At 37.9% G+C, this 15,561-nt stretch overlaps 1 protein-coding gene across 7 annotated transcripts in view; it reads left to right on the forward strand.

The window, feature by feature from the left end:
* The window catches only part of USP12 (ubiquitin specific peptidase 12), a 145,832-nt gene that overhangs the window by 94,112 nt on the left and 36,159 nt on the right, over positions 1 to 15,561 (forward strand). For 6 of the 7 annotated variants that reach the window (XM_049100979.1, XM_025462642.3, XM_035715950.2 and 3 more), the window contains exon 2: positions 11,493 to 11,573. In XM_049100979.1, coding sequence (XP_048956936.1) covers positions 11,493 to 11,573 — 81 coding nt within the window. Of the gene's footprint in view, positions 1 to 8,218; positions 8,336 to 11,492; positions 11,574 to 15,561 lie in introns of those variants that run through there. The other variant, XM_025462644.3, reaches the window with a different exon arrangement.

Here is a 15,561-nt window from a genome sequence, read left to right on the forward strand (position 1 = left end):
ACACAGAGAGAAAGGCAGAGACATAGGCAGAGGGAGAAGCTGGCTCCCTGTGGGGAGCCCGATGCGGGACTTGATCTCAGGTTCCCTGGATCACAACCCAAGCTGAGAGAAGACATTCAACCACTGAGCCACCCAGTCGTCCCTCCCTCCACCTATACGTTGTGTACCTATTAATACAGATCTATATTTATTTAATGTGTTTGTGTTTTCAGAAGAAAAAGGGAGTTAAAAAGCAAAAGTACAGTAATACTGGCTATTGTATTTACCTGTTCTTTATTTCTTTACATGGCTTGGAGTGATTGCCTAGTATTTTTTTCATCTTAGCCTGAAGGATTCCTTTTAGTATTAGAGGTCAGGCTACTAGTAATGAATGAATCCCACAAAGCCTGTCATGGAATGTCCTAATTCTTCATTCCTTAAAGACAGTCTGCAGTTACAGAATTGTTCGACACTTTTTCTTTTTCAGCACTTTAAACCTATCGTCCCTCTCTCTTCTGGCATCTATGATTTCTGATGGCAAAGAAGCTCTTAATCTTTACTGTGGATTCCTGTGATGAGTTATTTCTGTCTTGCTGATTTCAAGATTTTTCTATCTTTGTCCCTTGCCAGTTTGATTATATTGTGTGGATCTTTTTTGAGATTTTCCAGCTTGAAATTTGTTGAATTCCTTGGATATGTAGATTCAAGTCTTTCATCAAATTTGGGAAGTTTGAGGCCATTATTTCTTAAGATTTTGTTCCCCTGCTTGCTCCTTTTATCCTCCTCCTTTGGGAATTCTCCTGATACATATTTTGTATGTTTGATGGTGTTCCATTGGTCCCTCAGTTCATTTTTCTGTTTTTTCATTGTGCTCTTCAGCCTGGATAATTTTAGTTTCCTTATATTCAAGTTTGCTGATTACTTGTCCTGCCTGCTCAAATCTGCCATTGGATCCCTCTAGTGAATTTCTTTCATCAGCTGTTATACTTAATTCCAGATGTTCTATTTGGTTTCATTTTTATTATAATCTCTTTATTGGCATTGCCTATTTATTCATACAGCATTCTCAGTATCCTTTAGTTCTTTGAACATATTTAAGACTATTGATTTAACGCCTTAGTAATTCTGATGTCTAGCATTCTTCAGGGATAGTTTTTGTCAAGTTCTTTTTCTCCCCCCAGAATGCTGTGGTTTTCTGTTTCTTTGTATGTTTTGTAACTTACTGTTGAGAACTGGACCATTTGAATATTACAGTGTGGTGACTCTGGGAATCAGATTTTCCTTTTCTCAGTGATTGCTGTTGAGGATTGCAGTCATCTGTTTGTGTGGTGACTTTTCCAAAATAACTTTGCAAACTGTGTATTCTTTGTTGTGTGTGGTTACTGCTGTTTCTTTTACGTTATCTGTGGTCAGCTTGTGAGCTGACAGAGATTTACTTAAATGTCTAGGTCTCCCCTGCTACCACCCAAAAAACCCAGAAAGGGAAGTTCATGTACCCCTAGAGGGTGGAAACAAATGCAGGTGTCTGTGCTGTTTCCCCAGGCTACCCCCAGTGTGACAACATATACAACCCCAATGTTAGGAGGGCAAGGTCTCCATGGCCTACCCTGACACCAGCCAGTGCTCCAGGCACATGGGCCTTGTGCCTACCTGTGCTGTGGGGTAAAGGGACAGGAGCTGGTAGCTGGATTGGGCACTTTGCTCTCTTACCTGGGTTGGGCAGCCTCTGTCTTCGTCAGCCACTCCCGTGGTTGGTCTAAGTTTTCTGAAATAGTTGATTCTGATGGTTTTTCCAGCTTAATGGTTTCATTGGAGGCACTGACCCCTAGCTCAGTTTTCTGCGACATCAGCCCACCCATGGTTATGTTTTGGACATGACTGCACATGGTGCCAGCTGCAGTCAGTTCCTTTTTGTGTTTGACAAAACTATTTCAGTTTCATATTCTTACTTTTTATTAGGGTGAACAGGAATACAGTTTGCCTTTGGAATCTGGAGAGTATGAACTCTGTTGTTGTAGTAATAGAGTAACTTAGAAAGTACTTTTGATTTCGCTTCAACTTAATAATACCTTGTATCTATATAGTGATTTTCTTCACAGGAATGGGAGAGACTCTATAGTATATAGTAGAAGGAGCTTAAGACAATGACACATTTCTTGTTATTTGTTCACCAGAGTAGGTGAATCTCTGCAGAGATGCTGCAAAAACCAAATCTGAAGCTTTTTTTGTTTGTAGGTAAGGTGCTAGTAAGGGAGTTCCAAAATAGTTATGTTTTAAATGTGTAACTGTCCATGAGAGTGTTTTATAAATTTCTTAGTAAATTTTTTGGTATTGATATGGGTGGGATTTGTCAAATTCTGTGGACTCACTCAAATTAAGTATGTCATCATGCTACGTTTGGTTATATTTCAGAATTTTCTTTTTGATGTTATTGTTAAACTAAATGTGAAGGCTTGGCAGAGTAATTCTTTCTAAGCCTAGTATCAACACTATTACTTTTTGACAGAGTTGAATTAATGAGAGTTTTCAGTAACTCATTGTCTCGTGAACATTTACAGATTAAAAACGTGGGGGTTTTTTGTTGTTGTTGGCACCAAGTTAGTGTTCTTACTTTCTCGTTCCTTGACTGATTAAAAGATTTGAAAGTGAATCTGAATCTTTTATTCTTTGCATGTAAATATTCTCTACAAATAACACATTTGGCTGTGAATTATATAACTAAACTTTTCACTGAAGGTATTAGATTAAATCATACAAAGATCATACCTTTTAACATGTCTAACAGGAACATTGAGGTTCTAACAGGTATGTAAACTGGAGGTTAAAATTATATGTCTAATGTTTTTGGTTTGGTCATTTATCATTGAATTGTAATAATGATTGAGATATGTAACTTGGTTAGTTTCTGTTTCTTACATGATATGTTTGTGTATGTAATACTGTTAGATGAAAAGGATTAATTAAGTGTAGTTCTGAGTAAATTTAAATTTGCAATTATTTGGCCAGTGATTAATCGTAGAATTGAATTTTCCCTAATTGCTTACATGGGGAATTTTACGTGTGTAACATTTTACATATGTGCTTCTATGGTAGTAGCTGAAGAAGAAAGTAAGCTACTTTAATTTCTTCTGAAAAGAATTATGTTCTCGAAAACTTTGAAAACTTGCCAGAAGCCTTCCCTATTGGGTTGAAGATTTTTGCGGTGGTATGGAGGATGGAGGGGAGATGGGATGTACATATGAACATGTACACATACACCATTGGAAAATAAGTTTATATGGTTTCTCTATCTCCGTGGAACTTACACAAATGGCTATCAGAAGCCCTGTGATGGTAACAGAGGCCAGGGCCTTTCAGGAATGTGATTGATTTCCAGAGGTTGATAATTGGTTATATAGTAGTTCAGAGATAGGAAGGCGTTTTGAGTTCTCCATTCATGTTGGAGACCGTACCTCCTTCTTTATATTATTTGTACCATATGCTGTCTTACCAAGGGTGGCTTTGCTTTGTGCTGATCTCGGATTCTCAGACAGCACTTGCAGCCCTTTGTAATATGCTTTGATGGTGCTGTGCTACTATTAAGTCTGGTTCAACCATAAGAATCCTTTGTACTTTATGTGGAGCACATTTTAACTTTGATGGCCGAATTAAAACCAGAGGTTACTTAGCAGTCCTAGACCAAGATTCTTAGAATGACTGTATATCAGTGCGGAACCTCCAAATACTTTCTTAGTTACTTTGACAATTTCAGTCTTTTGGGGGTGTTGATCTGAAGGTGGGAGTAAGAAGGGGTAAAAGAACTATTTGTTTAGTGCCTACTCTGCCAGACATTGTTCTAAATCTTCTATACAGTTTTTAGAAACAGGCCATAAGGATATTGCCTGCCTTATTTTGCAGATTTGGAAATTGGAGCATGAAGGGGTGAAATATTTTGTTCTAAGTTCACACTTTGATTGTGACTCTATGTTGTTGCTATCTTAGAATTACAGTGTTTTAAATTTGGGATAGACCAGATAAGTCTGGTCTCTCTTACAGTGCTGATGAGAAAAGCAAGGTGGAGTGATTTTGGAAGATGACACTGTGGTTAACTCCTATTAGAACCAGAACAGGAACACAGGCTTCCTAATTACAGTCCATTACTCTGTCCACTGTGTAGCCCACAGTTGGAGTGGTTAAGGGCTCTCATTTTACCAGCATGTAAAGCTATAATGAAATAGCCCTGAAGAAAAATTCAAGACTGCTTTTTTAGTTGCATCTGTTTATGAAGGCTTTCCCAAATTCCTCAGCTCTCATAGTTGTTCCTGTCCTAATATCCTATAGTATGTGCAATATACTAGCATAGTTTGACATTTACTTTCTCCTCTGTAACTTTCAATTTATTTATAATAGTTTTCTACGTGTATGTCATCATGAAAAACCAATTTTTACTTCCCAATTGGATTATGACTTTGCAATTTTGTTTTACCCCTTTAAATCTTTGGTAGCATTGTATATATCAAAACTTTTTTGATTTAAACTTAGAATGAAAATAGATTTTGCAGTTAGACCTAATACACACATACTTAATTATTGGAACGAAAGTTTTGCAAACTGTTGTTTACTTGTAAGGAGACATACCATGATCTTTTCTGTTTTACTTAAAAAGCAAATGGTTAAATCCACCACATTAATCTCACTATCCACTAAGTGGGTATTACAATTTGGCAATCATGTTCTATAACTTTTTGTGCAGGGTTAGGTAGAAGGTAGGTATTCAGAATGTTGGTGAATTTCACCTTTTATAAAGGACTACTGCTTTGAGATGATTTTTATGATGCCTGTAGGAATGATTTTTTATACACATTTTTGTTGTCTCTGATGCAGTTTCAGGGACATGCTGTCTGCCAGGAGAGCAGGTGTGGGCTTCCAGCCTTCCTGTTCTTCATTCTCTTGTTTAAGATTCATGCTTCTTGTATTTTCTGTACTTTGAATTCATCCTTTCACTGCTCAGATACCCTTCGTCTCTCTTGTGTTCATATCCTCACATGGGCTCTTCCTGTTCCTCCAGAACTTTCTTAGTTTCCCAAGGTCACTTGATTGTCTCCTTTTCGGGAAGCCTTTCCTGCCTGTTTTGGCAGTTCTCCTTTGGGTACTGACCTGGTGTGACCCTTCAGTGTTACACTTGGAATGGTAAACACTGGATTGTAGATATGATTTGAAATATGAGAGTGGGGAAAAATGTATTTTATCATATTTGTTTTAAACAAGTCTGGGAACTAATAGTTCACTACAGTTGTCTAGTATAAAAAGACATTCTTGATAAGTATATTTTCTAGGTAGTAGATATTCATCCTTTTACAATTTACCATGTTTTATTCTTGCTCAAATGTATTGCGTTGTCTGTCTTCCTCATAAAGGCAGAATGGAGGGCTGTCAGGCATGGCTTCCATGATTGACCATATAAAATGATTTAATCAGAAGCAGCCTTCCCCTGGGTTATTTTCTTTTTTTCCTGTTTGCAGATGGTATCTTCAAAATGATAGATCAAAGGCATCCTTATAGTTTCAGCTTACTCTTCTTTCACTTGGATGGTTATTTTTTTGTCATGAAAAAGAAAGTTGCTGTACTTTCTAAGAATTCATAGTAGGTAGGTTTAAGGAGGCACTTCATGGCTTGCAAATTCTTGGATTGGATGAGTGTTTCTGAGGATGTGATAATATGTCCTTTTATTCAGAATTTAATGTTTGACCTTTAATAGATTATCCACCTGTTTTTCCTTAATGTCTTAATGAGATCACAAGAACCAATAGATTCACACATTACTAGACATGTGGGGATGGGAAGTACTATAGATTTTGAGGTCTTACATCCGAGATAACCGAGGTCCAGAGAGAGATGCATTTTGCCTCAAGTTGTTACACCTAGTTAGTGGCAAGGCCAGGACCAGACTTACGTCTGTAGCTTTGCTAGGTCAGTGCCATAATAGTGTACCGTGGTCTCACTACAGCAGCTCCACAACTGACTCATTCTTCCATGAAATATTTTCCGTAAAACATTTCCTATTTTTAATAAAATGTCAGTTTGAATTACTAGCATTATATTGACTAAAAAATACTACCTAGGGGTGCCTGGGTGGCTCAGTCAGTTAAGCGTCCAACTCTTGATCTGAGCTCAGGTCTTGATCTCAGGGTTGTATATACTTATTAAGTATTACCCACTATGAATCTTGTTTCTTAGGCACAGCCATTGAGTTTTTTCTTTTTTCTGACTCAATTAATTTATCTTACTAAGACTCTTTCTTTTTGAGAGGTAGTGCAGCGATTTCCTGTATAGCCCTGCCCCTACGTGTGCATAAATAGCTTCCCTTATTATCAGCATCCCCCACCAGACTGGTATATTTGTCGTAACTGATGAACTACCTTGAAACATCATGATCACCTAAAGTCCATAGTTTGTGTTATTGTTTACTGTCGGTATACATTCTGAACAATCATTTTAGTATTTTAGAGAATATTGTCACTGCCCTAAAAATCCTCTGTGCTTTGCTCTTTCATCCCTACTTCTTCCCAGCTTCTAATTTTTGTTACTGCCTTCCATAGTTATCATTGAGTTTTTAGTTTCAATTATTATAATGTTTATATTTAGAAGTTTGATTTGGTTCTTTTTAAAAATCTGCTTAGGCTTTAGAGTCTTCTCTTTGTTCTTATGATCAAGCAATTGTTGTTTCTTGGCACATTTGTTTTTTGTTGTTGTTGTTAAAAGATTTTATTTATTTATTCATGAGAGACGCAGAGAGAGAGAGGCAAAGACACAGGCAGAGGGAGAAGCAGGCTCCATGTAGGGAGCCCGATGTGGGACTCGATCCCGGGACTCCAGGATCACACCCTGGGCCGAAGGCAGGTGCTAAACCGCTGAGCCATCCAGGGATTCCAGCACATTTGTTTTATATTGTGTCTTAAATAATTCTGATATTTAATATCTTGAGAGTCCAATTCTACTGTCGTCTTCTGCTGGCTTTTATTCATAGTGCTTTATTTTCCTATTGTTTTGTGTGTGTGTGTATATGAGTTTTGATTGTGAACTCAAATCTGTTGGAGTTTTATTTGTGGGAATTTTTGGTGGGGTGGATTAATTTCAACTTCCAGAGCTAGTTTGTAATTCTGCTAGTTGTGGGGTAAAGAGGGCACCATCAACTCAGGGTCTCTTTGAATTACATTATCTGCTTGGGCGGTTTTGTTTAGGATGATACAGCTTGCGTGGATTTGGGTTATAGTTTTTCATGAGGGTCAACTTGGGGTTATGAATTTTTGGAAGCTATCCTCCATCCTCAGTGCCAAGGACATGTCAGGCATGTTTCCTTGCTGCCTCCTCTGTGGTACAGGATTATTTCTTGCTCACCCTGACATGAAGATCCAGGTCTTTTTTCAAGCTCAGGTCTTCTGTTGGCCTTCCTTTCGTCTTGTTTTTGTTCCCTGCACTCCATTTCATTCAGCTGCCAGAAAAGAGTGTAAAGGTCACTCATGTTGACAAATACCCTCAGTGTGAAATGAAACCTCTTTGGCATTGCCATATCTCCCAGTGTGCTCCCATCATTTTGGTTTTTGTTTTCTGCAGATTCCTCATTTTCTCACTAGCTCCATCAATTACTATTTTTTTAATATTAAAATTCATCCATCTTGTTTTCATCAAGAGAGTCATGAATACCTAATTGCTTCTTTAAGATGAATTCTCTAGTAATAGATACTGAGTCTAAATAATCTTTTGTGTAAGTTATAAAAATAGAGACAGAACAATTAAAAAAGAGTGTCTTCTTCCTTCTCCCTGTGTCACATACTCCTACAACACAGTTGAATTCTGATACCTATCAAAGCTTTGGAGCAGAAATTCTTACCTGAGCATGCCACCATTTCTTTCCTTTATCCTGGTAAAAAAATCACTGATTTAATAACCCCTGTTAATTGTAGTAGGATCATATTTCTCAAGTGTAGAGATGGAGAATTGTTCAGAGCCATTACTATCGGATATTGGGGTCAATTTAAATTTGAAGAGTGCTTGGTTGTCCCTTATTTGACATGATAGAGTTTGTCAGCCTTCACCAAATCTTCAAGGGATGACATTGAGAACTCTTGTAAAGATACTAAAAATTATACAGCCAACTTTTGGCTTGATGGCTGTTTTTCCCCAGCTATATCTAACTCTAGCGTTGAAAACCAGTCATCAGAAACTGAATTCCGTAGTTGCTCTTTGCCTTTGTAGTTAGCATTCAGCCAGAAGTAGAGATGCACTTCGATTGTTTCTGCTGAAAATCTTGAATTCATGCCATAGGAAATATCCTCCTGCACATTCACAGAGTCTGCTATACAGCATCATTATCATGGTAAGGTATATGTTACTATGCTGTACTTTAATTTAGAATGGTCCTAAAGTAAATTCCATTCTCTCTTTGTACTTTCTGTTTGGAGCTGCTATCCTTACTCCATCTATTGCTATAATCTCTCCCTGTTGAATTGTGTTTTGGGCATTAATTGTTTGATTTGGACTTCCATGGAGTTTTGTGTTATATAGTAAATGTCCTCAGAAATATTGGTGAAAGTGATTGGTAATGTTAAAATGTTGAATTAGAAGAGACTTCAAAAATTACCGAGTCTTAATTTTCTAAACATACGTAACTGTGAAAACCTTAATTTAGGCAAAGGATTACTTGAAAACCCAACACATAAACTTGGAGCTTGGGTTTTTGAAAATCAGTGAGGAGATTGACCCTTTTATTTTGCAAATGAAGCTTCTTAAATCAGAAGGGTTAAATGAATAGGGTTTGTGGCAGTTTCCATTTTATCACACTTCAGAGTGAAGTCTTCCCACACCTCTGATTGGATTGTGGTTTCGCTTTATTGTTAGCCTTTTGGGGAGTACAGTGACTTGACTGTACTGGGCCGCTTGGTGGAATTGCCCAGAGTGAGGAGATCAGTTTTTTTGGTGATGGCTATCTCATTTCTCCTTCAGACTTTTGAGAAGGGAACCAACATTCATGGGACACCTGTTTAGCTTATGTAACAGGCAGTGCCAGATGCTTTTACAGAGGTTTAAATTCCATTCATTCCATTCATTTGTACCTATCCTATGGAGTATTTGGTGATATTTTCCTTTTACAGTTAGGAAACTGAGGTGCAGAGATGCTAATAATTTGATCCATAGTCAAATTACCTTGAGGATGCAGGGCAGCTAGAGGATCTAAGCAGTGCATGAAAGTATATGATGTATAGGGGGCTAATTGGGTCCTCTGGGATGGACAGAATACATGGTCTGTGGTATGTTTGGTATTATACTAGAGAGAGAATATTCACATGTTACTCTGTTCATCCTAAAAGCCAGAAATACTTTCCTGAGTTATGTGTATTGGAATCTTACTGTTCCACATAAATAGATATAATAAGGTTGTATTTTCTTTCTCTTCCTCCTCCCCCATTCCCTCCCTCATCCTCTTCCCTGTTGTGGGGAAGGGGTAATACTTATTTGAATAAACTAATATCTGTTTGAATCCTTATAGTAGGTGGTAAACATTGGAGTTCATTGATACCTTTCAATGTATGGGAGAAAATTTTGTGACATGATAACTTGAGGTGGCAGGGATGGGAAGTGGGGCTTGCCATGTTCCCACCAAGACAGATTTCTCCAGTAGATCTTGAAGTCACTATAATAATTGAATTTGATGTTGGTATAAAACGGCGGAAGGCCAAATTAGGTATAAATATTAGCAGTTATATCAAGGTTTTGTAAAAAACCTAAAATAAGTCTGAAATTAAAAATAAAGGCAGTATCATGTTTATATACACATGCTGGATGGCTGGAGGACATTAGAGGAAATATCTTGTTTTGGTAGAATTGGGCCACCAATCCACCAGGTCCCTTTAATCAGTACTTATAATCAGGAAATTGAGGATATGTTGTCTAACAAAGGTTGGGCTTCCCAAGTCCAGGAGTGGAGCTCAGTCAGGAAACAACAGGAGTGGGCTGAGCACGGAGGTGGTGTGAACCTCATGTCGGTGACTTGGAGAGGCATAGTGTGCGTGTTGTCTTGTGTATAACTCTGCAGAGTGGTTTTGAGGTATGTTGTGAGTAATACCATATCAGTTTTATGTATCTGGTGATATGTTTTCTTGGGAATTTTCAAGTAAACACATCTAGAATTCTCATGTTTTCAGAGTTGTGTCATTTTCCTTTCTAGCTGTGTTTAGAGACCATTTAGTGTCATGTGCCAGTGCATGGGGGCACCCCACCCTCACGCCTGCCCCCAGCCTTCACTTTATTTTCAAACCTCAGTGCAGAGAGTTGAGTCAATTGTATTCCCGAGACCAGGACACACGATTTGTTTTCTGGGCAAGGCCCTTCTTTCGTTCGGCTTCATTTTAGTTTTTTCCTTTTTTGTCCTTCACTCGCAGTTTCATGTCCCAGGCCTCTTTCAGCATGCACTCAAGTATGCTTAATGTACATTCTTCAGCCCATTTGCCGTGTGCTTTTTTTTTAACATATGTGGTTAATCTCATTTTTTTCTTTTTTTTTAACATGTTTTTGAGAAGTAGTCATGCTTTTGTATGTAAATTTAATTCCATTATGCTGACTCTGCATAGTATGTTGTTGTGTATAAAACACAGACTCTCTAGATGGTTGTCAGCCATGCAGTCGTCAGTGCTACCTCACACAACATTCTTGGCACGTTGGGTTCCATATGGGGATTTTTCAGGCATATACCTCCAGAGAATTGTTTGGTCACTGAATATCTACATTCTTGGTTTCAGCTCTCCTGTTACAGTACATGATGCAGCAGCAGTTTTAATCCATTACCTAGGAAAAAAGTAACACATTATAGATATAATTTCTCCATCCATGCTTTGGTTTCCTGAGGAAATTCTTGTGAACTAGTTTTTAGTCATATTATTAAAATCCTTTGTTCTTGGGCAGCCCAAGTGGCCCAGTGGTTTAGCGCCGCCTTCAGCCCCGGGGTGTGATCCTGGAGACCTGGATCGGGATCGAGTCCCATGTCAGGCTCCCTGCATGGAGCCTGCTTCTCCCTCTGCCTGTGTGTCTGTCTGTCTGTCTCTCTCTCTCTCTCTCATGAATAAATAAAATCTTAAAAAAAAAATCCTTTGTTCTTCACTGTCATCCTTTTTTTTTTTCTTTCAGTAATGTTAGGGAGTTAGAGGAAACATAGTTTTTTATTTTTTTTTTTTTTTTTTTTTTTTTATTTTTTTTTAATTTTTATTTCTTTATAATAGTCACAGAGAGAGAGAGAGGCAGAGACACAGGCAGAGGGAGAAGCAGGCTCCATGCACCGGGAGCCCGATGTGGGATTCGATCCCGGGTCTCCAGGATCGCGCCCTGGGCCAAAGGCAGGCGCCAAACCGCTGCGCCACCCAGGGATCCCGAAACATAGTTTTTTAAAGGATGTCTCTATAATGCCTATGTAACTGAAAATTTTATGGAAACACTACAAATACTAAAATTTGTTTTTTTTTATTTTTTATTTTATTTTATAGGGCGCCAATGCCTCGGCATTAGAGAAAGAGATTGGTCCAGAACAGTTTCCAGTCAATGAGCACTATTTTGGATTAGTCAATGTAAGTATCAATTGGTATTTAGCCTTCACCAGTATCACTGGAAAGAGTTTTTAAGAGTATTGTGTATTTGTATCAGTAGACTTAATGTCAAGAAATTTGTTTTGAAATTCTCTTTTCAATGGAAGGGAAACAAAGTTGCCTGAGGTCTTAAGAGCTTTAGAACAGTTTCTGACCTGACAGCCTGATTTTTCCTATTTTGTGTTAGAATTTTTCATAGCCAAAATTTTGTATGGCTTGTACCAAATGATCTCCTAAATCTTTGAGAATTCTGTAAATGTCTAAATGTAAGTGATCCGAATGTACAAGTATAATAAATAAACTTTTATAAATGCCTTTATGTGTCTGTATTTATCCACTTCTGGCATTGTTCAACTAGTATAGATATATGAGTGCAAAATTTAGGAAAAAGATACATCCCCAGTCCTTGTGGAGGTAGTTCTAGTAATTATACATCATTTAAACTTTGAAAGAACTTTCTTTAGAATTTTTAACTCTTTTCTGAATCATTGGTGCACACCATAGATCTATGTTGTACTGTGCTGTTAGGTAGATCCATGGTGAGGGTTTTAAACCACATATAGAGAGGTGATAATACAGGTGACTAAGTTCCATTGAACACACCAGTGTGTTACTTGCGACGTATGAGATTGTGACGTATGAGATGGATTTCTTGTGCGATTTGAGGAAAGTGGTTTAAGTGATATGGGTGTTTCCCCTTGCCCTGGAAGTCAGCTTGGGAGTATGAAGCTTGTAACAGAATCCACAGTGCCCCTCCTCAGAGGAGGCTGCATTCCTCTGCTGGCTATTTTTCCTGGAATCTACCCCTACATTCTAAATAAAGTGGCTATGCTGCTATTAAAAACAGTCTCCTAACTTCCTGTTATGGTAGGTAAGAAACTCTCTCCTACCACCATCCCTGCCCATTCTCCCGGTATGGAATTAACCATTGCTTTATTTTTCCATGTCCTTGGCAGCAGGCTTTAGTAATAGTTTCACCTCCTCCCCCACCACCCTCCAAAAGCAGTGGCGGGAGCATCTCCTCTGGGACTGTTACTTGGTGCCAGAAGTGGGGGAAGAGGGTAGGCTTCTTCAGTTTCAGTCTTGGGGTGGCTTGGTTCAGAGTTTTGTTGAGCCCTCTGTTCTCTGTTCCATGCCTTGATGCTGTCCTCAAGGGCTCTTGAATCACACTCTCCCTTGCAGGTGCAGCTTCTGGGAAACTAAACCTGTGGTTGAAAGAAAGGTTACATATCTAGGTGTCTAAATGACCCTTTTAAAGGCTTGACAGCCATACCTGTGTTTTTTAGGTGTACTCCTCTACCCCTACCCCCCATTTTTTTTGCCTTTTAATTTTTGCTTAATTTATTCTTTCACTATCATTGGTGTTTTGTGGGGAGAAGGGGAGTTAATTGAATATCTTTAATTTCCCTTGCTTAACATGATCTGACCTCTACCTCAGATATTTAAAATGTTTATACTTACGTACCCAGTTGTCTAGTGATCAGAAGCCTTGTGTAACTTCTGGCAGTGGCCAAACCCCAGCTGCTTCACTCTCATAAACTACTTCCCTGTGACTCCCACCCTTACTTTGGTTCATGCTCTAAAGCTAATGTGTGTCTTGAATTGTAGGAAGGGTGTGCTCGTTGATAGTGTCTCAGAAGAGTCCATTTTCTTCAGCACTGGAGTATTTTATATATTGAAGGTTGTTGTTTGACCTTCAGAACAACTAAAACAACATGCTAGAGAAAATCTTATTATAAAATGAGTTCTAAAAGTCTATTTTTTCCTGCTGTTACGTTATTTTTTTTCCTCTGATATATCACTTTCAGGATACCAGTGCCAATTGTGTTAAAAAAAAAAAAAAGATTTCTAAGAAGGTTTTATTTTTATTACTCCCCATGGATCAATCCAAATTAATAGGGTAGTATTTGTGCTTCTCCCTGAAGCTGACTGAGATTTAGTAAAACCCAAGAGAAGCGGGAGGGAGTGAAGTTAATAAGAGACCATTAGAGGAAGCTTTGTCTTTATCCCTTCCAGAGACTCATTTGGTAGGTAGAAATGTAGTTTCTGATCTCTGTGCCTAGTTATTATGATGAAGAATTGAGATCTCTAAGGTAGCCAGGGCTCCAGATATGATAGATTGATGAACAACTGAATTATATTGAGAAATTAATTGGTGGTCAGAGTGTACATGCAGCTGAGCATAGTATAGTGATTAACTTTTTCTGTGATTTAGACTTTCAGGCTACCTTGTAGCTGGTTTCTGTACTGTTAACCTTTTTCTATAGGTCTTATTTTTCAGCTCTTAAAATATCATCACTCTCTCTCTTTGTTTCCCTTCACCTTTCTTCCTTTTTAAAAAAATTTATGGAGTTATCACACTATTTATAGGAGTCTCTTAAAAAGTGAAGGGTGGAGCTTTGAGGGTACTAAGTACCCTCAATTCAGAGATGAACATTTTAACATTTTTTCCCCCTCTCTGTACCTGTCAGGTAATGATTATTGAAACAACACTGGAATGTAACTGCTTAAGAAGCTCTATGGTTTACCTTTTCCAGCATTGGATTTTGTTAAGTGAGGCACAGATGTATTTTCTTCTTATCAGTCTGTTCTTAGCTAAGTGTGCATTTCCAAAGTTCATTTTAATTGCTTTTAACAAAAAGCTTACACTTAGGAGAGTTCCTATTAGACCTGCCTGTCTGGACCCTTTTTGTGACTGGAATGTGGCATAGTCATTCACTATCACTTGCCTTTGGGAAATAATACATGTATTTGGGCAGTTAGAAAATCAGCCTTTTTTTTTTTTTTTTTTTTTAAATGGACAGAAGAAGACCACAGTTTGATTAACAAGCAGAAAATTCAGCATAGAGGTTACTCTCAACATTGTTAATACAAGCTATTTTCCATTATTTTTAGTTGTAGCTATCTTTTTCTTAGAATATTTTCACAAATGATAGTTTTTATGGCCGTTCACTCTCAATGGTTCTCATGTCTGTCACTGTACTTTGAGTAATACAGAATGCAAGTTTTCTATTGGTTTAACTCTTGTGAATGCTTTAATATTTCTAATGTTATTGAAAAGCAAAGAGGAGAAATACTAGTGTGGTTTGGGGTTCAACAGCTGTCTCAAGTAGGTAAGGGAGCCTTTTGGAAGCTTTCTCTTGCAGCAGAATATCCTACTTAAATGTCAGCTCTTTATAGGGTCAGCTAAATTCTTTGAAAATGAATTGGTTTAATCTGATGAACCAGGTTGCCCTTTTCCCCTTATATCTTGTAGCTAGTGAGTACTTATTTTAGTAAAGTTGAGAGAAAAGGAGTGATTTCAGTTAGTTTCTCTTTCCTACCTTTTGTGCAGCCTGCATTTTTTTAATGGCCTTTCCCCTTTGTTTTATTATATGGTTCTGTATAGTTTTCTAATATAGTAGGTGCCAACAGATATGTGGCCTCAATAAATCTATTTTTGAGGCTACACTGTGGAATGTGCTTTTTCCTAAAATCTGTTATAAAATAACAGTTGTGTTTCTAGACCATCTTTCAAAAGGCTTTTAAACCTGAATTGCTAGTAGTCTCATTGGGTAGAATTCTGGATTCAGGGAATAGGAGCTATTATGAAGGAGAGAGAGACAAATAAAAACAAAACTTTCTCTCCATTTGTGGGTTATAAAGTTGATTATATGTCTCTTGGTTCTGTTTTCATTTGTGTTGATTCATTCTCATTTAGTTTCTCTCCACCTGATGGCCATAGGCTGCTTGAGGGTTGTATTATCAGCGATCCCAGAGAATGTTCATATTAGACCTTACAAAAGAAGTCTGTCCCAAGTACTCTGCTGAGGTTGGATCAAGTGCTCCGACCTTGTGGCAGGGTCTATAAAAGGTTCTGTGATTGACAAGCCTATAGAATTTATGTAGAGAACTCACTTTCTATAAGGAATGATGGGACTGTGGAGTATATGAAGTATATGGAAGGGCACTTTTAGATTAGGTCCACTTG

The sequence above is a fragment of the Canis lupus genome, chromosome 25 (genome assembly GCF_003254725.2).
Source record: "Canis lupus dingo isolate Sandy chromosome 25, ASM325472v2, whole genome shotgun sequence".
NCBI lineage: Eukaryota > Metazoa > Chordata > Mammalia > Carnivora > Canidae > Canis > Canis lupus.